This window comes from Lampetra fluviatilis, chromosome 71 (assembly GCF_964198595.1).
Source record: "Lampetra fluviatilis chromosome 71, kcLamFluv1.1, whole genome shotgun sequence".
Taxonomy (NCBI): Eukaryota; Metazoa; Chordata; class Hyperoartia; order Petromyzontiformes; family Petromyzontidae; genus Lampetra; species Lampetra fluviatilis.
In genome coordinates, this window is record NC_136345.1 from 1,471,775 (window position 1) to 1,497,975 (window position 26,201).

Sequence of the window (26,201 nt, forward strand, 5' to 3'; positions counted from 1 at the left end):
GTGTTTACACTGTGCGTGTACAGACTGTTTGTATACTGTGGGTAAACTGTGTGTACGCTGTGTACATGGTGTGTGTAGATCTTGTGGGTACACTGCGTGTGTACACTGTGTGGGTGGTCCGAATCAGTCGGGCGGCATTATCATTTCATCGGCTGCGCTATGCTGTGTGGAAGCTACCTGGTCTGTCGCTCCGCATGAAGCTTCGGTTCTGCTCGGCCAGTCATGCCCTCCCTTCTGTAGGCATGTGATACATGGACCGCTCTAAATGGAACATCTGCGCCAGTTAGAAACATTCAGGCTGTCATGCCTACACTCAGATTGAGGAAAGCCAAGTGGCAGCACATTCTCTATTTATTGCAGAGGTTCAAGGTTCAAATCCGACATACACGTCTGGCTACTCCAGTAACATTAAACAAAATATGAACCATCTGCTTAACAGTGGATGTAAAACATACTATTGTCATTCAAAACACAGAGGTCATTGCATGTTGGTGTCATGGTCAATATTTGGGCAATTCCAAACATTATCCAGAAATTACATAATGGAGATTCCACATCGATCATCACCCCCTACCGACAGACTCATGCCCACATGCAGGCTAGAGCAGGGTCACCTCATCACACAGAGTCATGCCACTTGGGGGTGCTCTTCGAGTGTCTGTGATGAGATATGAAACAACCGAGTTGCTGAAGCAATTAAGCAAGCACCATATCAATGCAAATATGAATATAACAGTGGAATACTTGGGAGCTTATTGGCTCTTGCTCCTGATTATTCATGTACCTGTAATAAAGGACTCTTTCACTGTGTCTGTCTCCGTTGTCCTTTATTTGGGTTCTTACAACTTGTCCCACACGGCCCTCGCTCAGAGCCTCCCCGCTTGGCAGCTCGACAGCTGCCGTCGCTCCCGTAGCCTTTCCCCACTCCGATGCAGCTCCGCTGCAGGCTTCCTTGTGCAGTCTTTCAGCTGCTCTCGCTGCAGCTCCACCGCTGCCCTCCGTTCCACCCGTGCCCGGTCACCGCTGGCCGACGGTGCCGAGTCTCACCGTGTGGCGATCTCGCCACCCTCCACTCTCCGCCCTGCGTGGCCTCACCCTGTCTTTACTCCCATACTCCCCCGTCTCTTCCGGTTACCGCCCTTAAGAGCTCACACCTCTCTCTCACGTGACCTAACCCCTCCCGCCGTGACGTCATATCCACAAGGCCGTTTACGCCCGCATTACATACCCAACCCACAGGTCAACAAATACTCGCCGCTCTTACTCTGCAGGTTGAACCCAGGAATTGAGTGTTCAACTTCACGTTCTTTTCATTAAAGGCCTGTGACAAAGGTGAATCTATTGGAGCTTCATTGTCTCAAGCTTAAAACATCTACCGGGTCTCCATTTGACTTTGTATTGTCTAAGAAGTCCACCCACACCTCCACTTCCACAAACTGCTGGGAGATGCCTCGCTCTGCCTCACAGTCAGAATTCTCCTCCTGCTTCACGTTGCCTCCATTGATGTGAAGGTACGATTTTGGAGTTGAATCTTCATCTTCACATTTTACCTTCACTTCTTCGCTCTTCACCATCACTTCTTCACATTTCACCTTGATACCTTTAAAAGCGTCCAAGCTGGGATTCACTTCTGGTTTCATGAGGGATGGGCTCATTGCAGCACTTTGACTTTCACAAGCCGATTTCAGACTCCATTTCTTGGGGATCTTCTGATGCTTGTGTGTCCTCTGGTGATGTTTAAGTCTTGATGACTGTGCAAACGCCTTCTCACACAGAGTGCAACTGAAGGGTTTCTCTCCCGTGTGTGTTTTCTGGTGGATCCTTAGAACTGATGGATATAAAAATTCCTTGTCACACACAGTGCAACTGAAGGATTTCTCTCCCGTGTGAGTTCTCTGATGTAATACAAAAGCAGATGCCTGTGCAAACGCCTTCTCACACAGAGTGCAACTGAAGGGTTTCTCTCTCGTGTGTGTTCTCTGGTGCTTCCTTAGAACTGATGAATATGAAAATGCCTTGTCACACACAGTGCACCTGAAGGGTTTCTCTCCCGTGTGTGTTCTCTGGTGTATTTGTAGATGTGGTAATTGTGAAAACGCCTTCCCACACAGAGTGCAACTGAAGGGTTTCTCTCCCGTGTGTGTTCTCTGGTGATTTTGTAGATGTTGTGATTGTGCAAACACCTTCCCACACAGAGTGCAACTGAAGGGTTTCTCTCCCGTGTGTGTTCTCTGGTGTTTTTGTAGATGTTGTGATTGTGCAAACGCCTTCCCACACAGAGTGCAACTGAAGGGTTTCTCTCCAGTGTGTGTTCTCTGGTGTTTTTGTAGATGTTGTAATCGTGCATACGCCTTCCCGCACAGAGTGCAAGTAAAGTGTTTCTCTCCCGTGTGTGTTCTCTGGTGTGATACAAGACCGGATGACTGTGAAAACGCCTTCCAGCACACAGTGCACGTGAAGAGTTTCTCTCCTGTGTGTGTTCTCTGGTGTCTATGAAGACCTGATGACCGTGTAAATGCCTTGTCACACACAGGGCACTTGAAGGGTTTCTCTCCTGTGTGAGTTCTCTGGTGCTGTGTCAGATGTCCAACATGATCCGTGCTGTATGCACACTGGTTGCATTGTTGCCTTTTTCTACTGAGCTGCGCTGAGTGCCTTTGCTCCATCAAATCAATTTTGCAGAGGAAGTGTCAGAGGAAGCGTCAGCTGCAGACAGAAAAAAAGAATATCCAGACCATCTACGTCAGTATCGAGGCACAAAGGAATGCATATATACACAGTCACACATGACTTGCACGTCTATACTCATTCATATATTCATGATAGAGTGAAAAGGATTCCCAAATTCATCACACGGGCACACAATGAGAGGGCAAATGGTCAGCCTGGAAGCCCTAGTATCTTCAAAATGAATGTTAACCTAAAACTCCAAGCACACAATTTCGGTTGTCTGGCTACAAAAGGAATATTTAAAAAAGCAAAATTCAGCTAACACAGCAAAGGGTGTTGAAAATAATACTATTTGTATTATACATAAATGTATGAATTAATGTTCAATCACAACTTAAAGGTGTGAAGCCAGGCTCAGATTTCATTGAATGCTGGGATGAACAGATCTAACTTCAGATGCATATGTTCAGTGTTAATTTCCTGTTTCCATTCTCGTAAAAAGTTCCAAAGGAAAACAAAAATAAACTATTGTTTTGATTTAACCTCCGTGTTCAATCGAGTTAATATACTTTACTGCAAATACAAACTTGACACTGTAACACACACTGGCATGGAAAAAAAAGTGGCGGTGTGTTCAGAACCATGCCTGGCCACCTTCATATGCTCCGAAATAATGCTTCTGCACAATAAGTTAAGTTTCCACGAATCAATCACGTTTGTTGTCGGCAATAATCAAACTTTAATTGTGATAACACTACGTAACACAATTTTTGTTCCTGGGTACTAAGTGTTATTTTTTTATTGCTTATGCCTAAAAGTCTAGAAAATGGCTCATTCCCCACAAACATTGCTTTTGTGACCAGAATTATACAAGAACTAAAAAAACAAATTAACCTGTTTTCTCATTGAAAAGAGGTAAATTTCTAAATATCACTGTCTTGGTCACAAAAGCAAAGTTTGTGGGGAATAATAGCCAATTTTTTTACTTTAGAGGCAAAAGTAATAAGGAAATAACACAAACTACCCAGGAACAAATTTTTTTTTTGTTACACAGTGGAATAACTGCGCCACCGCTCCCCACATAGATAAACTCTTACATACACATATAATTCACATGAATGCCATGTAAGTGTGGATCACTTGTCAGCAGGTCATGGGAATGATCCAGGTGTCAAGGGATGACTGACTGAGATGATTAACAGATGCACCAGCTGTGCTTCCTGCTGTCTTGCTACATTTCAGGCACCCAGCGTTCCACCCATTCATGTGAGCGTTGCTACTCCAACCTCATTGTTGTTGCAGAGAAAATACCTGCAACTGCCCTGCAGCATACGTCACGGGCCTTTTCTAGAGATCGATCTTGACAGCAGGTCTGATCAACTCCACATCCTCCAATCTCTTCTCTAGCCAATGCCATGCCCGTTTAGCTCGTAACATCTGGGCTAACAGAAGATGCTTGAGCATTGTCTGTTAATGCGGAATTCATGACTCAACCAATGCAGCCTCGCCTGCCAAAGTCTCAGATTATATTCAGTACTGATATTCTAGGGCTCTGTAAGGTTTTAATACAATCTTGTTTGGTTCAATAGAGGGGATCATCGCCAGGCCAGCCTTAATTAAAAGCCAGAACAGACAGGCCTTAAAATAAGTTCATATTTTGCATCCACAGAGAAAGGAGTAATATCTGTGGCCAAGAAGAATTACAGCTCTATTCGTTCATTTATTTCAAAATCCTCTTGTCTTGGTGAGGTTTGTGGTGGCAGCACATGCAGTAGGGCAGTCCAGACCTCCCTTTCCCTGGCAACAGACTCTAGCTCTTCCTGGGGAATTCCCAGGCGTTCCCAAAGCCAGCCAAGCGACATATTCCCACCAGAATGTCCTGGGCCAGGCCCCTGGGATGTCCCCCAGTGAGACGTGCCTGGTAGAGTTCCTGGGACAGTCTATTGGGGGGACTCCTTACAGATATTATATATTGATATCACTCATGGAACGATGCCTGGTGGCTAGGTGACCCACGAATCCCATTTGGGCTCAACCTGGAATGGCTGCGTGGCACCGTCCTGTGCGCCCACCATCCACAGGACGAAGGGTGAGAGGCGGGTGCGATGCCAGTATGGCAGGGAGAGGGATGGTCTCAGACAGACTAGACCTTGGCGATGGACACTCACAGCTTTGTATGGAGCAAAAGTCCAGGCAGCTTTCACACAGTGTTACACAGTATAATGAAAGAATGCTGCTAGACAAATTTAAAGTGAGACTTTGGCTGCCAAACCAGAGCTGGTCGTGAACACATTAACCAGGCATGGAAGCTCCTCCACCACTTGTAAAACTGCCTGATTACTCATGGAGAGTTGAGCTGGTACAGTGTTGTATGACATGAAATTCCCAGGCAGGTGATTTATTTTGGTGGAACATACGCAAGGCCACCTTTCATGATGGAATTATCCAGGCACAGAACAAGATTATCTAACCCCATCTCCTTGAGTAGCCATTTCCAGATCATCAGCATATATAACATGGTTGACCAGGGAACGATCCCTTAACTATAACCAGGCATCGATGCGCGTATCATTTTAACTGTAACGAATGCAATTTATTTATATGGCTATTGTGAGCTTCTCAAACTACATAATTAATGAAGATGCTATGTAATGTAATGCATGGGGCCAGAGTGAATTTCTGTCACAAGCCAAGTTGAACAGCAAATGGCTCCAACTCCTGGTCACGCAGTTTTAGACGGGCTTGCCCAAAATCATAAAAATCGTCAATGAATGTGAGCAGAGGCAGAGACATAATAAGTATAGCCCGTAAAAACAAAGTTTTTCACTATAAATCTTTTATATGCGTGGCGGCTAGAGTCCTCTCGTCCTCTGGCTTGAGGTGGCTGCCACCTATGGGTCAGATGATTGCATTGCACCATTAAGCAATTGGTAATTAAACATATTTTTGTCCTAAAAAGTGTAAAATTTTTGAAAAAATTTTTCACGAACATTAATTGTCAGGCACGAGTCTGTGTGGAAAATGTCAGCTCGAATGGATCACGGGAAGTGGGTTTAAAAACGACCGAAAGATTTGCACGGTCCTAAGCAAGCAAGCAAACTTAATATAAAGGATTTAAAAAACAAAGAACAACCCAAAGCCCCAAGCCTCAATATGGTACGATACACCTTAATTACATAAAAAAGCAGAGACATTACTCTTAGTGTTTGATTACTGAGACCTGAGCTCAGCCGGGTAACTTAGTTACTGCTGGATACATACTATACTTCCGATGAAGTTTGTGAGTGAGTGGGGAGCGGTAGAGCAACGGTTAGCGTGCTGCGCTATGAACCCAGCGAGCCGATTTCTATTCCCACAAAGCCAAGCCACAACATGTGGCTGTCGTCTGATTAAGCTGGTTGGAATTAGTGTCAAAACGTTGTACTCAGATTGTAAATGTTGTGGCTTGGCTCTTCAACACACCGATATGCTGTACTAGTACACTACACTATACACTACCATACACTACACTATACATTACTACACACTACACTACACACTAGTGCTGTACTTGTGACGCATTGGCCACGTTCTGTTAACGTGACAAACCCTTACTAATTGGCTGTCGGGTGGTGGCGGGGTTAACGGCACATTGATTTATTTACGCGAACAATCCCAAACAAACCTGTGTTATGGCTGTATATTTGGAGTTTGCGTGTCCCTCTCTCTCCGTGGTCGCGTGGATTCTCCTCCGGATCCTGCGGTTTTCCCTGCACATTTAGAGTCAACATCACCACGCGTTTAAGAGTATTTGACCGATAAAAATTCCACACGTTGATAAGCCCACTGTGTTGTGGGCAGGTGGCTTCTGAAAACGAGCGGTGTAGCTCAAGTGGGCTATGCCTGGTAAAATAAAATAAAAACGTAGAAATATTTCAAGTAAAACAAAGTTTCAAAGTAGTGAGCCAGGTGAAGACAAATTAAACTTAAGCAGATAACTAATGCAAATATAATCAGGCGAGGGCAGGAGGCAAGTCCCCGTATGGCTAGGCCCCGCGTTGTAATGTTTCAATCTGGACATCGATTCCGTACTCGCTGCTACTCAATTGATATCCCTACGAGGGAGTAGGAGCGAGGCTCTACCTGGGTTCACAACAACAACCACCACAACAACCACCACGATGTAAACTTTTCACCTCGGATCTCAGTGAGCGAGCGTGCGCGCAGCAGCAGCAAACTGGTAGCTCATGACGTCATGCGGCAGCATGAGGTGACATGACGTCATTTGCGGGGTTCACACAATCCCCTCCCCCAACGAGCAGCAGGGTAACTGAATATATTATGTTAATGAGAGGGGCCCATGTCAGGTGATGGTGCTTGGCTGCTGACCCCGTCCCAAATAAGCACTTTACTGGAACCGAAATCGGCAGACGTGACGTCACGCTCAAAATTCCGGTGGAGGGAGATTTGGGGGGTGTATACCTTGGTGACATGACGTCACTAGTGGGGGACACCTCCCCCTCGCGTCTCACGCAGAGTTAATGAGTGGTGACGTCAGAGAGCGAGATCAGGGTTAGAGTTTAAGTTTATTTAGATTCCATTTCTATGGCTCACTCTCTTGAACAGAGACCCATTGGGTGCGTGAGCTCAACAAAACAACGTGAACATTATTGTGTGCATGAACATTGTGTGTGTACACTGTTTGTTGGCGCAGTCGGGGGCACAGGTGGTGCATTGGCCAGTCATCTCAGTCAGTCGATGCATGATACCTGGATCTGCCCCGTGCACATAGCCTAGCACAAGTGCCATGGTGACGACACCGCCACTTAGTGGCGAATGGCGGTTGTTGTTACTGTGTGTTTACACTGTGCGTGTACAGACTTTTGTATACTGTGGGTAAACTGTGTGTACGCTGTGTACATTGTGTGTGTAGATCTTGTGGGTACACTGCGTGTGTACACTGTGTGTGGGTGGTCCGAATCAATCGGGCGGCATTATCATTCCATCGGCTGCGCTATGCTGTGTGGAAGCTACCTGGTCTGTCGCTCCGCATGAAGCTTCGGTTCTTCTCTGCCAGTCATGCCCTCCCTTCTGTAGGCATGTGAAACGTGGACCGCTCTAAATGGAACATCTGCGCCAGTTAGAAATATTCAGGCTGTCATGCCTACACTCAGATTGAGGGAAGCCAAGTGGCAGCACATTCTCTATTTATTGCAGAGGTTCAAGGTTCAAATCCGACATGCACGTCTGGCTACTCCAGTAACATTAAACAAAATATGCACCATCTGCTTAACAGTGGATGTAAAACATACTATTGTCATTCAAAACACAGAGGTCATTGCATGTTGGTGTCATGGTCAATATTTGGGCAATTCCAAACATTATCCAGAAATTACATAATGGAGATTCCACATTGAGCATCACCCCCTACTGACAGACTCATGCCCACATGCAGGCTAGAGCAGGGTCACCTTATCACACAGAGTCATGCCACTTGGGGGTGCTCTTCGAGTGTCTGTGATGAGATATGAAACAACCGAGTTGCTGAAGCAATTAAGCAAGCACCATATCAATGCAAATATGAATATAACATTGGAATACTTGGGAGCTTATTGGCTCTTGCTCCTGATAATTCATCTACCAAACCCACAGGTCAACAAATACTCGCCGCTCTTACTCTGCAGGTTGAACCCAGGAATTGAGTGTTCAACTTCACGTTCTTTTCATTAAAGGCCTGTGACAAAGGTGAATCTATTGGAGCTTCATTGTCTCAAGCTTAAAACATCTACCGGGTCTCCATTTGACTTTGTATTGTCTAAGAAGTCCACCCACACCTCCACTTCCACAAACTGCTGGGATTCTAGATTTGAAGCTTTCGTGACTGCAATGATTCATATTCTCAGGTTTTTTCGGTAAAGTCACGTAGGTAAAAACATTAAAATTAATGAAAGTAAAATAAAACAAAACAAAAATAAAATTCACGACGTTTCGGAGGCAACACAAGTCTCCGTCATCAGGTGGGACCGTCACAGCCGAATTAGCTGCATCAAGTGAAGCAATGATTCAAGATGTAATCCCTTATAAGCAAGTTGAAGGGAGGTGGAGAGGGGGGGGAGCTTATCAGGCTGTGGTAGCCAATGAATGGAAACGTATCGGGAGGGAGGAGGAGCGGTGATCAAAGACTGCACGCAGTGCTCAACACAATGAATGGAAACGTGTCGGGACGGAGGGCGAGCGGCGATCAAAGACTGCACGCAGTGCTCAACACAATGAATGGAGACGCGCCGGGACGGAGGGCGAGCGGTGATCAAAGACATCACGTAGTGCTCAACACAATGAATGGAAACGTGGCGAGCGGTGATCAAAGAACAATGAAGAGATTACTGTTAAACACTGTGGATGTTAACACTCGGTGAAGTAAATTAAAATAGTGCCTGTCAGATAAGATGGTCCAAAAAGTGTAATTAAGTCTTTTTTGCGTGGTTAATAACATCTTTCCAGTGATTACTGAGTTTGTACCCATCATCACGGTTGAAATTTATATACAAACACAGACATAATTTCAACCGTGATGATGGGTACAAACTCAGTAATCACTGGAAAGATGTTATTAACCACGCAAAAAAGACTTAATTACACTTTTTGGACCATCTTATCTGACAGGCACTATTTTAATTTACTTCACCGAGTGTTAACATCCACAGTGTTTAACAGTAATCTCTTCATTGTTCTTTGATCACCGCTCGCCACGTTTCCATTCATTGTGTTGAGCACTACGTGATGTCTTTGATCACCGCTCGCCCTCCGTCCCGGCGCGTCTCCATTCATTGTGTTGAGCACTGCGTGCAGTCTTTGATCGCCGCTCGCCCTCCGTCCCGACACGTTTCCATTCATTGTGTTGAGCACTGCGTGCAGTCTTTGATCACCGCTCCTCCTCCCTCCCGATACGTTTCCATTCATTGGCTACCACAGCCTGATAAGCTCCCCCCCCTCTCCACCTCCCTTCAACTTGCTTATAAGGGATTACATCTTGAATCATTGCTTCACTTGATGCAGCTAATTCGGCTGTGACGGTCCCACCTGATGACGGAGACTTGTGTTGCCTCCGAAACGTCGTGAATTTTATTTTTGTTTTGTTTTATTTTACTTTCATTAATTTTAATGTTTTTACCTACGTGACTTTACCGAAAAAACCTGAGAATATAAACTGCTGGGAGTTGCCTCGCTCTGCCTCACAGTCAGAATTCTCCTCCTGCTTCACATTGCCTCCATCGATGTGAAGGTACGATTTTGGAGTTGAATCTTCATCTTCACATTTTACCTTCACTTCTTCGCTCTTCACCATCACTTCTTCACATTTCACCTTGATACCTTTAAAAGTGTCCAAGCTGGGATTCACTTCTGGTTTCATGAGGGATGGGCTCATTGCAGCACTTTGACTTTCACAAGCCGATTTCAGACTCCATTTCTTGGGGATCTTCTGATGCTTGTGTGTCCTCTGGTGATGTTTAAGTCTTGATGACTGTGCAAACGCCTTCTCACACAGAGTGCAACTGAAGGGTTTCTCTCCCATGTGTGTTCTCTGGTGGTTCCTTAGAACTGATGGATATAAAAATTCTTTGTCACACACAGTGCACCTGAAGGATTTCTCTCCCGTGTGAGTTCTCTGATGTAATACAAGAGCAGATGCCTGTGCAAACGCCTTCTCACACAGAGTGCAACTGAAGGGTTTCTCTCTCGTGTGTGTTCTCTGGTGCTTCCTTAGAACTGATGAATATGAAAATGCCTTGTCACACACAGTGCACCTGAAGGGTTTCTCTCCCGTGTGTGTTCTCTTGTGTATTTGTAGATGTGGTAATTGTGAAAACGCCTTCCCACATAGAGTGCAACTGAAGGGTTTCTCTCCCGTGTGTGTTCTCTGGTGATTTTGTAGATGTTGTGATTGTGCAAACACCTTCCCACACAGAGTGCAACTGAAGGGTTTCTCTCCCGTGTGTGTTCTCTGGTGATTTTGTAGATGTTGTGATTGTGCAAACGCCTTCCCACACAGAGTGCAACTAAAGGGTTTCTCTCCCGTGTGTGTTCTCTGGTGTGATACAAGACCGGATGACTGTGAAAACGCCTTCCAGCACACAGTGCACGTGAAGAGTTTCTCTCCTGTGTGTGTTCTCTGGTGTCTATAAAGACCTGATGACCGTGTAAATGCCTTGTCACACACAGGGCACTTGAAGGGTTTCTCTCCTGTGTGTGTTCTCCAGTGTTTTTTAAGAGTAGATGAAATTGAAAATGCCCTCCCACACACACTGCACTTGAAGGGTTTCTCTCCTGTGTGAGTTCTCTGGTGCTGTGTCAGATGTCCAACATGATCCGTGCTGTATGCACACTGGTTGCATTGTTGCCTCTTTCTACCGAGCTGCGCTGAGTGCCTTTGCTCCATCAAATCAATTTTGCAGAGGAAGTGTCAGAGGAAGTGTCAGCTGCAGACAGAAAAAAAGAATATCCAGACCATCTACGTCAGTATCAAGGCACAAAGGAATGCATATATACACAGTCACACATGACTTGCACGTCTATACTCATTCATATATTCATGATAGAGTGAAAAGGATTCCCAAATTCATCACACGGGCACACAATGAGAGGGCAAATGGTCAGCCTGGAAGCCCTAGTATCTTCAAAATGAATGTTAACCTAAAACTCCAAGCACACAATTTCGGTTGTCTGGCTACAAAAGGAATCTTTATAAAAGCAAAATTCAGCTAACACAGCAAAGGGTGTTGAAAATAATACTATTTGTATTATGCATAAATGCATGAATTAATGTTCAATCACAACTTAAAGGTGTGAAGCCAGGCTCAGATTTCCTTGAATGCTGGGATGAACAGATCTAACTTCAGCTGCATATGTTCAGTGTTAATTTCCTGTTTCCATTCTCGTAAAAAGTTCCAAAGGAAAACAAAATAAACTATTATTTTGATTTAACCTCCGTGTTCAATCGAGTTAATATACTTTACTGCAAATACAAACTTGACACTGTAACACACACTGGCATGGTAAAAAATTGGTGGTGTGTTCAGAACCATGCCTGGCCACCTTCATATGCTCTGTAATAATGCTTCCCCAAAATAAGTTAAGTTTTCACGAATCAATCACGTTTATTGTCGGCGAAAATCAAACTTTAGTTGTGATAACACTATGTAACACAATTTTTGTTCCTGGGTACTAAGTGTTATTTTTTTATTGCTTATGCCTAAAAGTCTAGAAAATGGCTTATTCCCCACAAACATTGCTTTTGTGACCAGAATTATACAAGAACTAAAAAAACTAATTAACCTGTTTTCTCATTGAAAAGAGGTAAATTTCTAAATATCACTGTCCTGATCACAAAAGCAAAGTTTGTGGGGAATAATAGCCATTTTTTGTACTTTAGAGGCAAAAGCAATTAGGAAATAACACAAACTACCCAGGAACAAATTTTTTTTTGTTACACAGTGGAATAACTGCGCCACCGCTCCCCACATAGATAAAATCTTATATACACATATATTTCACATGAATGCCATGTAAGTGTGGATCACTTGTCAGCAGGTCATGGGAATGATCCAGGTGTCAAGGGATGACTGACTGAGATGATTAACAGATGCACCAGCTGTGCTTCCTGCTGTCTTGCTACATTTCAGGCACCCAGCGTTCCACCCATTCATGTGAGCGTTGCTACTCCAACCTCATTGTTGTTGCAGAGCAAATACCTCCAACTGCCCTGCAGCATATGTCACGGGCCTTTTCTAGAGACCGATCTTGACAGCAGGTCTGATCAACTCCACATCCTCCAATCTCTTCTCTAACCAATGCCATGCCCGTTTAGCTCGTAACATCTGGGCTAACAGAAGATGCTTGAGCATTGTCTGTTTATGCGGAATTCATGACCCAACCAATGCAGCCTCGCCTGCCAAAGTCTCAGATTATATTCAGTACTGATATTTTAGGGCTCTGTTAGGATTTAATACAATCGTGTTTGGTTCAATAAAGGGGATCATCGCCAGGCCAGCCTTAATTAAAAGCCAGAACAGACAGGCCTTAAAATAAGTTCATATTTTGCATCCACAGAGAAAGGAGTAATATCTGTGGCCAAGAAGAATTACAGCTCTATTCGTTCGTTTATTTCTAAATCCTCTTGTCTTGGTGAGGTTTGTGGTGGCAGCACATGCAGTAGGGCAGTCCAGACCTCCCTTTCCCTGGCGACAGACTCTAGCTCTTCCTGGAGAATTCCCAGGCGTTCCCAAAGCCAGCCAAGCGACATATTCCCACCAGAATGTCCTGGGCCAGGCCCCTGGGATGTCCCCCAGTGAGACATGCCTGGTAGAGTTCCAGGGACCGTCTATTGGGGGGACTCCTTACAGATATTATATATTGATATCACTCATGGAACGATGCCTGGTAGCTAGGTGACCCACGAAACCCATTTGGGCTCAACCTGGAATGGCTGCGTGGCACCGTCCTGTGCGCCCACCATCCACAGGACGAAGGGTGAGAGGCGGGTGCGATGCCAATATGACAGGGAGAGGGGATGGTCTCAGACAGACTAGACCTTGGCGATGGACACTCACAGCTTTGTATGGAGCAAAAGTCCAGGCAGCTTTCACACAGTGTTACACAGTATAATGAAAGAATGCTGCTAGACAAATTTAAAGTGAGACTTTGGCTGCCAAACCAGAGCTGGTCGTGAACACATTAACCAGGCATGGAAGCTCCTCCACCACTTGTAGAACTGCCTGATTACTCATGGAGAGTTGAGCAGGTACAGTGTTGTATGACATGAAATTCCCAGGCAGGTGATTTATTTTGGTGGAACATACGCAAGGCAACCTTTTATGATGGAATTATCCAGGCACAGAACAAGATTATCTAACCCCATCTCCTTGAGTAGCCATTTCCAGATCATCAGCAGATATAACATGGTTGACCAGGGAAGGATCCCTTAACTATAACCAGGCATCGATGCGCGTATCATTTTAACTGTAACGAATGCAATTCATTTATATGGCTATTGTGAGCTTCTCAAACTACATAATTAATGAAGATGCTATGTAATGTAATGCATGGGGCCAGAGTGAATTTCTGTCACAAGCCAAGTTGAACAGCAAATGGCTCCAACTCCTGGTCACGCAGCTTTAGACGGGCTTGCCCAAAATCATAAAAATCGTCAATGAATGTGAGCAGAGGCAGAGACATAAAAAACAAAGAACCCAAAGCCCCAAGCCTCGATATGGTACGATACACCTTAATAACATAAAAAAAAGCAGAGACATTACTCTTAGTGTTTGATTACTGAGACCTGAGCTAAGCCGGGTAACTTAGTTACTGCTGGATAAATACTATACTTCCGATGAAGTTTGTGAGTGAGTGCGGAGCGGTAGTGCAACGGTTAGCGTGCTGCGCTATGAACCAGCGAGCCGATTTCTATTCCCACAGAGCCAAGCCACAACATGTGGCTGTCGTCTGATGAAGCTGGTTGGAATTAGTGTCAAAACGTTGTACTCAGATTTTAAATGTTGTGGCTTGGCTCTTCAACACACCGATGTGCTGTACTAGTACACTACACTATACACTACACTATACAATACACTACACGAAACACTACCATACACTACACTATACATTACTACACACTAGTGCTGCACTTGTGACGCATTGGCCACGTTCTGTTTACGTGACAAACCCCTTACTAATTGGCTGTCGGGTGGTGGCGGGGTTAACGGCACATTTATTTATTTACGCGATCAATCCCAAACAAACCTGTATTATGGCTGTATATTTGGAGTTTGCGTATCCCTCTCTCTCCGTGGTCGCGTGGATTCTCCTCCGGATCCTGCGGTTTTCCCTGCACATTTAGAGTCAACATCACCACGCGTTTAGAGTATTTGACCGATAAACATTTCCACAAGTTGATAAGCACACTGTGTTGTGGGCAGGTGGCTTCTGAAAACGAGCGGTGCAGCTCAAGTGGGCTATGCCTGGTAAAATAAAATCGTAGAAATATTTCAAGTAAAACAAAGTTTAAAAGTAGTGAGCCAGGTGAAGACAAATTAAACTTAAGCAGAGAATTAATGCAAATATAATCAGGCGAGGGCAGGAGGCAAGTCCCCGTATGGCTAGGCCCCGCGTTGTAATGTTTCAATCTGGACATCGATTCCGTACTCGCTGCTACTCAATTGATATCCCTACGAAGGAGTAGGAGCGAGGCTCTACCTGGGTTCACAACAACAACCACCACGATGTAAACTTCTCACCTTGGATCTCAGTGAGCGAGCGGCGCGCAGCAGCAGCAACCTTGTAGGTCGTGACGTCATGCGGCAGCAGGTAACATGACGTCACTGACGGGGTTCACACAATCCCCTCCCCCAACGAGCAGCAGGGTAACTTATGTTAATGAGAGGGGCCCATGTCAGGTGATGGTGCTTGGCTGCTGACCCCGTCCCAAATAAGCACTTTCCTGGAACGGAAATCGGCAGACGTGACGTCACGCTCAAACTCCGGGTGGAGGTGGATTGGGGGGGTATATACCTCGGTGACATGACGTCACTAGTGGGGGACACCTCCCCCTCGCGTCTCACGCAGAGTTAATGAGTGGTGACGTCAGAGAGCGAGATCAGGGTTAGAGTTCAAGTTTATTTACATTCCATTTCTATGGCTTCGTCTCTTGAACAGAGACCCATTGGGTGCGTGAGCTCAACAAAAACAACGTGAACATTATTGTGCGTGAACATTGTGTGTGTACACTGTTGGCGCAGTCGGAGGCACAGGTGGTGCATTGACCAGTCATCTCAGTCAGTCGACGCATGACACCTGGATCTGCCCCGTGCACATAGCCTGGCACAAGCGCCGTGGTGACGTCACCGCCACTTAGTGGCGAATGGCGGTTGTTGTTACTGTGTGTATACACTGTGCGTGTACAGACTGTTTGTATACTGTGGGTAAACTGTGTGTACGCTGTGTACATGGTGTGTGTAGATCTTGTGGGTACACTGCGTGTGTACACTGTGTGAGTGGTCCGAATCAGTCAGGCGGCATTATAATTTCATCGGCTGCGCTATGCTGTGTGGAAGCTACCTGGTCTGTCGCTCATCATGAAGCTTCGGTTCTTCTCGGCCAGTCATGCCCTCCCTTCTGTAGGCATGTGAAACGTGGACCGCTCTAAATGGAAGATCTGCGCCAGTTAGAAACATTCAGGCTGTCATGCCTACACTCAGATTGAGGGAAGCCAAGTGGTAGCACATTCTCTATTTATTGCAGAGGTTCAAGGTTCAAATCCGACATGCACGTCTGGCTACTCCAGTAACATTAAACAAAATATGCACCATCTGCTTAACAGTGGATGTAAAACATACTATTGTCATTCAAAACACAGAGGTCATTGCATGTTGGTGTCATGGTCAATATTTGGGCAATTCCAAACATTATCCAGAAATTACATAATGGAGATTCCACATTGAGCATCACCCCCTACTGACAGACTCATGCCCACATGCAGGATAGAGCAGGGTCACCTTATGACACAGAGGCAGCTGCCACTTGGGGGTGCTCTTCGAGTGTCTGTGATGAGATATGAAACAACCGAGTTGCTGAAGCAATTAAGCAAGCACCATATCAATGCAAATATGAATATAACAGTGGAATACTTGGGAGCTTATTGGCTCTTGCTCCTGATTATTCATCTACCCAACCCACAGGTCCACAAATACTCGCCTCTCTTACTCTGCAGGTTGAACCCAGGAATTGAGTGTTCGACTTCACGTTCTTTTCATTAAAGGCCTGTAACAAAGGTGCATCTATTGGAGCTTCATTGTCTCAAGCTTACAGATCTACCGGGTCTCTATTTGACTTTGTATTGTCTAAGAAGTCCACCCACACCTCCACTTCCACAAACTGCTGGGAGTTGCCTCCCTCTGCCTCACAGTCAGAAATCTCCTCCTGCTTCACGTTGCCTCCATCGATGTGAAGGTCCGATTTTGGAGTTGAATCTTCACAGTTGACCATCACTTCTTCGCTCTTCATCACTTCTTCACATTTCACCTTGATACCTTTAAAAGTGTCCAAGCTGGGATTTACTTCTGGTTTCATGAGGGATGGGCTCATTGCAGCACTTTGACTTTCACAAGCCGATTTCAGACTCCACTCCTTGGGGATCTTCTGATGATTGTATGTCCTCCGGTGTCTTTTAAGATTTGATGAACGTGCAAACGCCTTCCCGCACAGAGTGCACCTGAAGGGTTTCTCTCCTGTGTGTGTTCTCTGGTGGCAATTAAGACCTGATGGACATGCAAATGCCTTCTCACACAAAGTGCATTGGAAAGGTTTCTCTTCCGTGTGTGTTCTCTGGTGTTGTTTAAAATTTGATAAGTCTGCAAAAGCCTTCCCGCACAAAGTGCACCTGAAGGGTTTCTCTCCCGTGTGTGTTCTCTGGTGTGATACAAGATTAGATGACTGTGAAAACGCCTTCCCACACACACTGCACTTGAAGGGTTTCTCTCCTGTGTGTATTCTCTGATGTTTTTGAAGACATGATGACCATGCAAATGCCTTGTCACAAAGAGTGCACCTGAAGAGTTTCTCTCCTGTGTGAGTTCTCTGGTGCTGTGTCAAATGGCCAGGACGATCCGTGCTGTATGCACACTGGTCGCATTGGTGCCTTTTTGTACCAAGCTGTGCTGAGCGCCTTTGCTCCATCAGACCAAATCTGCAGAGGAAGCGTCAGCTGCAGACAGAAAAAAGAGAATATCCACACCATCTACGTAAGTATCGAGGCACAGAGGAATACATATATACACAGTTACACATGACTTACACGTCTATACTTATTCATATGTTCATGATATAGTGAAAAATATTCCCAAATTCATTACACGGGCTGTTATGACAAACACTGAGTGGGCAAATGGTCATAAATATGCCTGGAAGACCTAGTATCTTCAAAATGAATGTTAACCCAAAACTCCAAGCACACAATTTCGGTTGTCTGGCTAGAAAATAAATATTTATAAAAGCTAAATTTGGCTAACAAAGCAAAGGGTGTTGAAAATAATACGGTTTGTATTATGCAGAAATGCATAAATTAATGTTCAATAGCAACTTAGAGGTGTGAAGCCAGCCTCAAATTTCAGCTGCATATGTGCCGTGTTAATTTCCTGTTTGCATTCTTATAAAAAGTTGCAGAGGAAAACTAAAATAAACTATTATTTTGATTTAACCTCCGTGTTCAAAAGAGTTAATATATTTCGATTTAAAGCTTTCGTGACTGCAGGGATTCATCTTCTTGGTTCTTTCGGTAAAGTCACGTAGAATGGAAATAATAAAATAATAAAAATAAAACAGAATAAAATAATTATCACGAATGTTTTGGCCACAACGCAAGCAGCCGTCATCAGGTGAAGAACAGGTCTGTCGATAAGACAGTCTGAATGACACGTCCTAGGCTTGGAGCGTCTATTTAAGCTGGGAGGGAGGAGGAAGAGCGCCTTGACATAATAATTTGCATATCAAGAGGAACTTTTAGCATATTTATGGGAAATGCAGATATGTGACTAGTACTACTTGTGAAATGCGTAGGTTTGGCGGGGGATTTAAAGTCATGTTTTGCCCGTGCATTATGCAGGACCAGCAGCATCAAAGGGAGGGGATAGGGGGAAGCATTAATAAAGGGAAGGAATGTTAACACTATGTAGCTGCAGCAACCAAACCACCACGTAAACAACCAAAATATAAACTACATAGTATCATCAGTATACTAAAAATACTCTCCAATAAGCTGGTGAATATGCAGCAGTGTGGTGTGCAGTAGGGTGGGTAGAATAATACAGTGTAATATTACAATGTATAAGGGTGGTGTATAGTAATTTAATGTTGGGTTTGTCTGTGGCAGTATGTAGTACGGGGTAGACCCGTGTGATGTGGGAGAATAAAGTTTGGCTTGAGGCGTGTTATATTTTTTGCGACATAGAATGGTGGTGTATTACTTACCGTTGGTAGCTCAGCTTATTGGAGAGTATTTTTAGTATACTAATACTATGTAGTTTATACTTTGGTTGTTTAATTGGTGGTTTGGTTGCTGCAGCTACATACTGTTAACATTCCTTCCCTTTATTAATGCTCCCCCCTATCCCCTCCCTTTGATGCTGCTGGTCCTGCATAATGCACGGGCAAAACATGACTTTAACCCCCTGCCAAACCTCCTACGCATTTCACAAGTAGTACTAGTCGCATATCTGCATTTCCCATAAATATGCAAAAAATTCCTCTTGATATGCGAATTATTTTGTCAAGGCGGTCTTCTTCCTCCCTCCCAGCTTAAATAGACGCTCCAAACCTAGGACGTGTCATTCAGACTGTCTTATCGACAGACCTGTTCTTCACCTGAGGACGGCTGCTTGCGTTGTGGCCGAAACGTCGTGAGAATTATTTTATTATGTTTTATTTTTATAATTTTATTATTTCCATTCTACGTGACTTTACCGAAAGAACCAAGAAGAAGAGTTAATATACTTTACTGCAAATACAAACTTTACACTGTCACACACTGGCATGGTAAAAAGATGGTGGTGTGTCCAGAACCATGCCTGGCCACCTTCATCTGCTCATTATTAATGCTTCTCTCACTTCACCAATTAATTGAGGATAAATCAACATAGCCGAGACCCACAAGAAGTTACGTTTTAACTTATCAATCACGTTTGTTGTCTGAGATAATCAAACTCTAATTATTGATTTCATAATACAATCATAATACTATGTAACACAATTTTTGTTCCTGCGTACAAAGTGTTATTTTTTTATTGCTTATGCCTAAAAAGTATAGAAAATCGCTATTATCCCCCACAAACTTTGCTTTTGTGACCAGGACTTTACATGAACGAAAAGACACAAATTCGCCCGTTTTATCATTGAAAATAGGTACATTTCAAAATATCACTGTCCTAGTCACAAAAGCAAAGTTTGTGGGGAATAGCATTTTCTGCACTTTTGAGGCATAGGCAATTAGGAAATAACACTACCCAGGAACAACATTTTTTTTTGTTACACAGTGTAATAACTACGCCACCGCTCCCCACATAAATGAACTCTTATAGATGTAGTGACATCGCGGGATGTCACTGTGTAGTGCCGGCCCTAGAGAAACACGGCGTGCGGTGTAACGACATCGCGGATACCACGATGGTGGGTGTAGTACTGGCCCTAGACTGGCTCGGTGAGCGCTGACTGATAGCGCAGGATGGCACCACGCTTGGCATGCAGTGCCGGCCCTACAGGATAGGGTGTGGGAGTGCCGGCCGTAGGAATGAGGTTACAAAAGGCCATGGCACTCTGGTTGACCCGAAAGGGCACAAAGGGGCCCAAAGTGGCGGTTTGGGGTGGTCACGTGGTCGGGGTCCAGATCCTGCTCGATACTGGAAGGTGGTCGTGGCCAAAAGCGGAGCCAGCCACACCGCAGAGAATATAAGCCGGGTCCCCCAGAGGGACCGGCGTTGTTGTTCAATCTGAAGAAACCTTCGTCTAAGTTTCACCAAGTCTACAACACGTGGAACTGGACCCGAGCCGTGGTCCCGGTCCGTAGTAGCTCGTTACATTGTAATTAGTGCAGTTAGCCTGGTGGTCACCACCACAGGTTGTTATTCTGTTAAGGGGCAGTTACCCCGTGTGTTGGTGTTAAGTAAATGTGTTGCCTCCAAGTGTACATCTGCGACTCAGTTGAACTCACGACACATACATTTCACATGAATGCCATGTAAGTGTGGATCACTTGTCAGCAGGTCATGGGAATGATCCAGGTGTCAAGGGATGAATGACTGAGATGATTGACAGATGCAGCAGCTGTGCTTCCCACTGTCTTGCTGCATTTTAGACACCCAGCATTCCACCCATTCAAGTGAGCATTGCTCCTCCGAACTCACTGTTGTTGCAGAGCAAATATCTCCAACTGCCCCGCAGCATATATCACGGGCCTCCTCCACAGAGGCCGATCATGACACTCCTGGTACCAGTCATCAGCAGGTCTGATCACCTCCACATCCTCCAATCTCTTCTCAAGCCAATACCATGCTTGTTTATCTCGTAACACCTGGACTAACAGAAGATGCTTGAGCATGCTGTCTGTTTATGCGGGATTAATGACCCAACCAATGCAGCTTGGCCTGCCAAAGAGACTCGCTGATTATATTCTGTACTGATATTTTAGGGATCTGTAAGGTTCTAATACAATCTTGTTTGGTTCAATAGAGGGGATCATAGGCTGGCCAGTCTTAATTATAAGCCAGAACAGACAGTCCTTTAAATAAGTTAATATTTTTCATCCACAGATAAAGGAGTAATATCTGTGGCCAAGAAGACTCACAGCTTTGTTCGTTTGTTTATTTCTAAATCCTCTTTGTCTTGGTGAGGGTTGTGGCGGCAGCACATTGAGTAGGGCAGTCCAGACCTCCCTTTCCCTGGCGACAGACTCTGGATCTTCCTGGGGAATTCCCAGGCATTCCCAAGCCAGCCAAGAAACATATTCTCACCAGCATGTCCTGGCCCGGGCCCCGGGGACTTCCCTCAGTGGGACGTGCCCGATAGAGTTCCAAGGGCAGTCTATTGGGGGGCCTCGTTACAGATATTATTTATTGATATCACTCATGGAACGATGCCTGGTGGCTAGGTGACCCACAAAACCCATTTGGGCTCAACCCGGAATGGCTGCGTGGCACCGTCCTGTGCGCCCACCACAGGACGAAGGGTGAGAGGCGGGTGCGATGCCAATATGACAGGGAGAGGGGATGGTCTCAGACAGACTAGACCTTGGCGATGGACACTCACAGCTTTGTATGGAGCAAAAGTCCAGGCAGCTTCCACGCAGTGTTACACAGTCTAATGAAAGAATGCTGCTCGACAAATTTTAAGTGAGACTTTGGCTGCCAAACCAGAGCTGGTCGTGAACACATTAACCAGGTATGGGAACTCCTCCACCACTTTTAGAACTGCCTGATTACTCATGGAGAGTTGAGCAGGTACAGTGTTGTATGAAATCAAATTCCCAGGCAGGTGATTTATTTTTGTGGAACATACGAAAGGCCCCATTTCATGATGGAATTATCCAGCCACAGAACAAGATTCTCTAACCCACGTAGGTAAAAACATTCAAAAGTAAAATAAAATAAAAATAAAAATCACGACGTTTCGGAGGCAACACAAGCTTCCGTCTTCAGGTGGTACCGTCACAGCCACGACAGCTGTATCAAGTAAATGAGAGATTGCGGGAGTTACCACTGCGTTTATATAATGGTTGGAGAAGGTGGTGGGGCAAGGGCCGCATACTTATTATTAATATGGTAAGGTGAGGCTTGAGACTAAGAATAGACTGCATAACAAAGGCTGAGCCTTTGTTATGGAGAGGTGCGGTTTGTGACTCAACCTGTAACAAGAAGACCACCACTAAAACAGTAATGGTTGTCTGTCAAATAAGATTGGCAAATAAGTGTAGTTAAATCTTTTTTGCATGGTTAATCACATCTTTCCAATGATTACTCGGTTTGTAACCGTCATCACGGTTGAAATTATGTCTGTGTTTGTATATTTGTATGGCTTCGTGTACAAACCTTTGATGGTAGCCAGGAGGTTTGCAGAGAACCTTGGTCTTGGAAAATACAATTTCATGAGAGCCCACCGAGTTGTAGCAATGATCGGCAACGGCCGAAGAATCAGTTCTGCCGTGTTTCAGATCTGACTTGTGCTCGCGGACACGATCAGAAACATGACGTTTAGTTTCTCCAATGTAGCAATCACCACAAATGCAACTCAATTTGTAGACTCCAGGATACTGTAAGTCAGGAACGACATCCTTCACAGATGGAATCAAATCACGGATTTTATGCACTGTACTGAATCGGACTTGGATATTATGTTTGTTTAGAATTTTGGAGATCTTTTTGGTCACGCCTGCTATGTATGGCAACGTGATAGTTTTGGTCGGAGTTTCATGTGGCTGTTTCTGTATGGTGGGAGAGACAGCTTGGCGGATAGTGCGGTCAGAGTATCCGTTCATCCTGAGGGCCCGATGTTGGTGTTGGTCAGCAATGCCATGGGCTCTGTGGTATAGCGTTTTGATGAGAGAATTCTTTTGAGATGGGTGGTGGTGGGAATCCGGTTTCAAGTAGGAATCTGTGTGGGTGGCTTTCCTGTAGACAGAATGTCCCAAGGATCCGTCAGGCCTCCTCTCAAACAGAATATCCAAGAATGGTAGTTTACCGTCTTTCTCCACTTCCATGGTGAATCTGATGGATGGGTGTCTAGAATTGATGTGGTCCAAGAAGTGGTTCAATGCTGGGAGGCCATGTGGCCAGATGACGAAAGTGTCGTCCACATACCTCTTCCACAAGGAAGTACGCAGGGTGGATGTCTGGATGGCGTCTGATTCAAACTTTTCCATGAACAAGTTGGCTATAACTGGTGACAAGGGGGTAAAATAAGTGTTGGTGAGGCAATGCCTAACCAGCGCAGGTACATCAGAATTCAATCCATGTTGGACTAAGTCCTCAATTATTGTTAGGGTGTCCGGTACTGGGACTTTGGTGAACAAAGATACTACATCAAAGCTGACGAGGATGTCATCAGGTTTGTACACGAAGCCATACAAATATACAAACACAGACATAATTTCAACCGTGATGACGGTTACAAACTGAGTAATCATTGGAAAGATGTGATTAACCATGCAAAAAAGATTTAACTACACTTATTTGCCAATCTTATTTGACAGACAACCATTACTGTTTTACCATGTTTAGTGGTGGTCTTCTTGTTACAGGTTGAGTCACAAACCGCACCTCTCCATAACAAAGGCTCAGCCTTTGTTATGCAGTCTATTCTTAGTCTCAAGCCTCACATTACCATATTAATAATAAGTATGCGGCCCTTGCCCCACCACCTTCTCCAACCATTATATAAACGCAGTGGTAACTCCCGCAATCTCTCATTTACTTGATACAGCTGTCGTGGCTGTGACGGTACCACCTGAAGACGGAAGCTTGTGTTGCCTCCGAAACGTCGTGATTTTTATTTTTATTTTACTTTTTAATGTTTTTACCTACGTGACTTTACCGAAAAAACCTAAGAATATGAATCATTGCAGTCACGAAAGCTTCAAATCTAGAATTCTCTAACCCCATGTCATTGAGTAGCCATTACCAGACCATCAGCAGATATAACATGGTTGACCAGGGAACGATCCCTTAACTATAACCAGGCATCGATGCGCGTATAATTTTAACCGTAACAAATGCAATTTATTTATATGGCCATTGAGAGCTTCTCAAACGACAATTATTGAAGATGCTCTGTAATGTAATGCATGGGGCCAAAGTGAATTTCTGTCACAAGTCAAGTTGAACAGGAAATGACTCCGACTCCTGGTCACGCAGCTTGAGACGGGCTTTCCCAAAATCATAAAAATCATCAAAGAATGTGAGCAGAGGCAGAGACATAAAAAACAAAGAACCCAAAGCCCCAAGCCTCTATATGGTACTATATGCCTTAATTACATCAATAAAGCAGATATCTAGTTTCTGCTGAAAATCGGCACTCCTCAGCCCCTTGAATATAGAGGTTACGATCTGGGAAAGTGCCTCGCAAAGCCAAAAGTGCGATATTCAATACTTAAGCCTTACCTATATACTGGCATGAGGTAAAATAAAAATAAAAAAACGAAACAATTGAAATGAACATTGAGAAACCATACACAAAAAAACTTGCAAAACAAAATATGGGAAAATCTATATGAAGCAAACTTTGTGCATGTGAACGTTTTTTTGGGAACCAAATTGTACAAACACCACCAGATGGCAAAACATCCAACATTGTCTATCCTGAAGCTCTCCAAGGGCAACATATTTAAAAGCTGTCCTCATTATGCAACAAACAAGCCCTGCTATTGTATAACACAACCACAAAACCGTGACAATATACGCAGATTTACAGACTTCATTGGCAGAATTAAATAATTATAATAAAGCCAGCATGGCAAGACATTACTCTTAATGTTTGATTACTGAGACCTGAGCTAAGCCGGGAAACTTAGTTATTACTGGATACTATACTTCCGATAAAGTTTGTGTGTGAGTGGGGAGCGGTAGTGCAACGGTTAGCGTGCTGCGCTATTAACCCAGTGAGCCGATTTATATTCCCAGAGCCAAGCCACAACATTTGGCTGTCTGATGAAGCTGGTTGTAATTACTGTCAAAACGTTGTACTCAGATGGTAAATGTTGTGGCTTGGCTCTTCAACACACCGATATGCTGCACTATTATACACTACTATACAATACACTATACACTACACTACACACTAGTGCTGTACTAGTGACGCATTGGCCACGTTCTGTTTACGTGACAAACCCTTACTAATTGGCTGTCGGATGGTGGCGGGGTTAACGGCACATTTATTCATTTAGGCGATGTAGCCCAAACAAACCTGTATTATGGCTGTATATTTGGAGTTTGCGTATCTCTCTCTCTCTCTCCGTGGTCACGTGGACTTTCCTCCGGATCCTGCGGTTTTCCCTGCACATTTAGAGTCAACATTACCACGCGTTAAGAGTATTTGACCGATAAACATTTCCACACGTTGAAAAGCCCCCCATGTGTTGTGGGCAGGTCGCTTCTGAAAACGAGCGGTGTAGCTCAAGTGGACTATGCCTGGTAAAATAAAACGTAGAAATATTTAAAGTAAAAACAAAGTTTCAAAGTAGTGAGCCAGGTGAAGACAAATTAAACTTAAGCAGAGAATAAAAGCAAATGCAATCAGGCGAGGGCAGGAAGCAAAGCCCCGCATGGCTAGGCCCCGCGTTGTAATGTTCCAACCTGGACATCGATTCCATACTCGCTGCTACTCAATTGATATCACTACGAGAAGGAGCCAGGCTCTACCTGGGTTCACAACAAAAACAACCACAACAACCACCACAACAACCTCCACGATGTAAACTTCTCACAACGGATCTCCGAGCGCGGAGCGTGCGCAGAGCATAAGCTTCCTGGTATGTCGTGACGTCATGCGGCAGCAGGAGGTGACATGACGTCACTTGCGGGGTTCACACAATCCCCTCCCCGAGCGAGCAGCAGTGTAACTGAATAAATTATATTTCGATTTAAAGCTTTCGTGACTGCAGGGATTCATATTATTGGTTCTTTCGGTAAAATCAAGTAAAAGGGAAATAATAAAATGATAAATATTTAATTCTCTACGTTTCGGCCACAACACAAGCAGCCGTCCTCAGGTGAAGAAGAGAGCTGTCGGAAAAACAGCGTCTCAATGAACGCTGCTAAGCTTGGCAGCGTCTTTTCAGCTGGGTTGGAGGAGCAGAGTGCATTGACAAAGGAGTTTACATATCAACAGAGTAATTTAGCATATTGACGCTAAAGAACTGCAACTACCCGACTACCATACAATAAACCGACGTGAAAACAACTAAATATAAACTACATCAATATAATCAATGTACTCAATATACTCTCCAATAAGCTGAGCTA

At 44.5% G+C, this 26,201-nt stretch overlaps 2 protein-coding genes across 4 annotated transcripts in view; both read right to left on the reverse strand.

The window, feature by feature from the left end:
• Window positions 1-16: 16 nt before the first annotated feature.
• The window catches only part of LOC144953008 (uncharacterized), a 455,753-nt gene continuing 429,568 nt past the window's right edge, over window positions 17-26,201 (reverse strand). Inside the window, exons 1-3 of one of the 3 annotated variants that reach the window (XM_078883511.1) lie at window positions 7,684-7,740; window positions 6,335-6,419; window positions 17-2,706 (exon numbers count right to left, since the gene is read on the reverse strand). In XM_078883511.1, the coding sequence (XP_078739637.1) occupies window positions 1,350-2,666 (1,317 nt within the window). In that variant the 5' untranslated portion in view covers window positions 2,667-2,706; window positions 6,335-6,419; window positions 7,684-7,740 and the 3' untranslated portion in view covers window positions 17-1,349. Of the gene's footprint in view, window positions 2,707-6,334; window positions 6,420-6,845; window positions 7,048-7,683; window positions 7,741-26,201 lie in introns of those variants that run through there. The other 2 variants (XM_078883510.1, XM_078883512.1) reach the window with 2 other exon arrangements.
• LOC144952961 (uncharacterized) lies at window positions 9,821-25,708 on the reverse strand. The gene is made up of 4 exons (XM_078883447.1): window positions 25,642-25,708; window positions 25,144-25,232; window positions 16,508-17,404; window positions 9,821-11,111 (listed from the first exon to the last, which is right to left on the reverse strand). The coding sequence occupies exons 3-4, from the start codon at window positions 17,374-17,376 to the stop codon at window positions 9,821-9,823; spliced, it is 2,160 nt and encodes a 719-aa protein (XP_078739573.1). The 5' UTR covers window positions 17,377-17,404; window positions 25,144-25,232; window positions 25,642-25,708.

What these genes read in the sequence shown, in the direction of transcription:
- LOC144952961 (XM_078883447.1), bottom strand. Translation starts at nt 17,376, where the DNA reads ATGGAGCAAAGGCGCTCAGCACAGCTTGGTACAAAAAGGCACCAATGC. An exon ending in AATAGAGACCCGGTAGATCT is followed by an intron (nt 11,112 to 16,507) that starts GTAAGCTTGAGA and finishes ACACTTCCTCTG; the next exon opens with ACACTTCCTCTGCAAAATTG.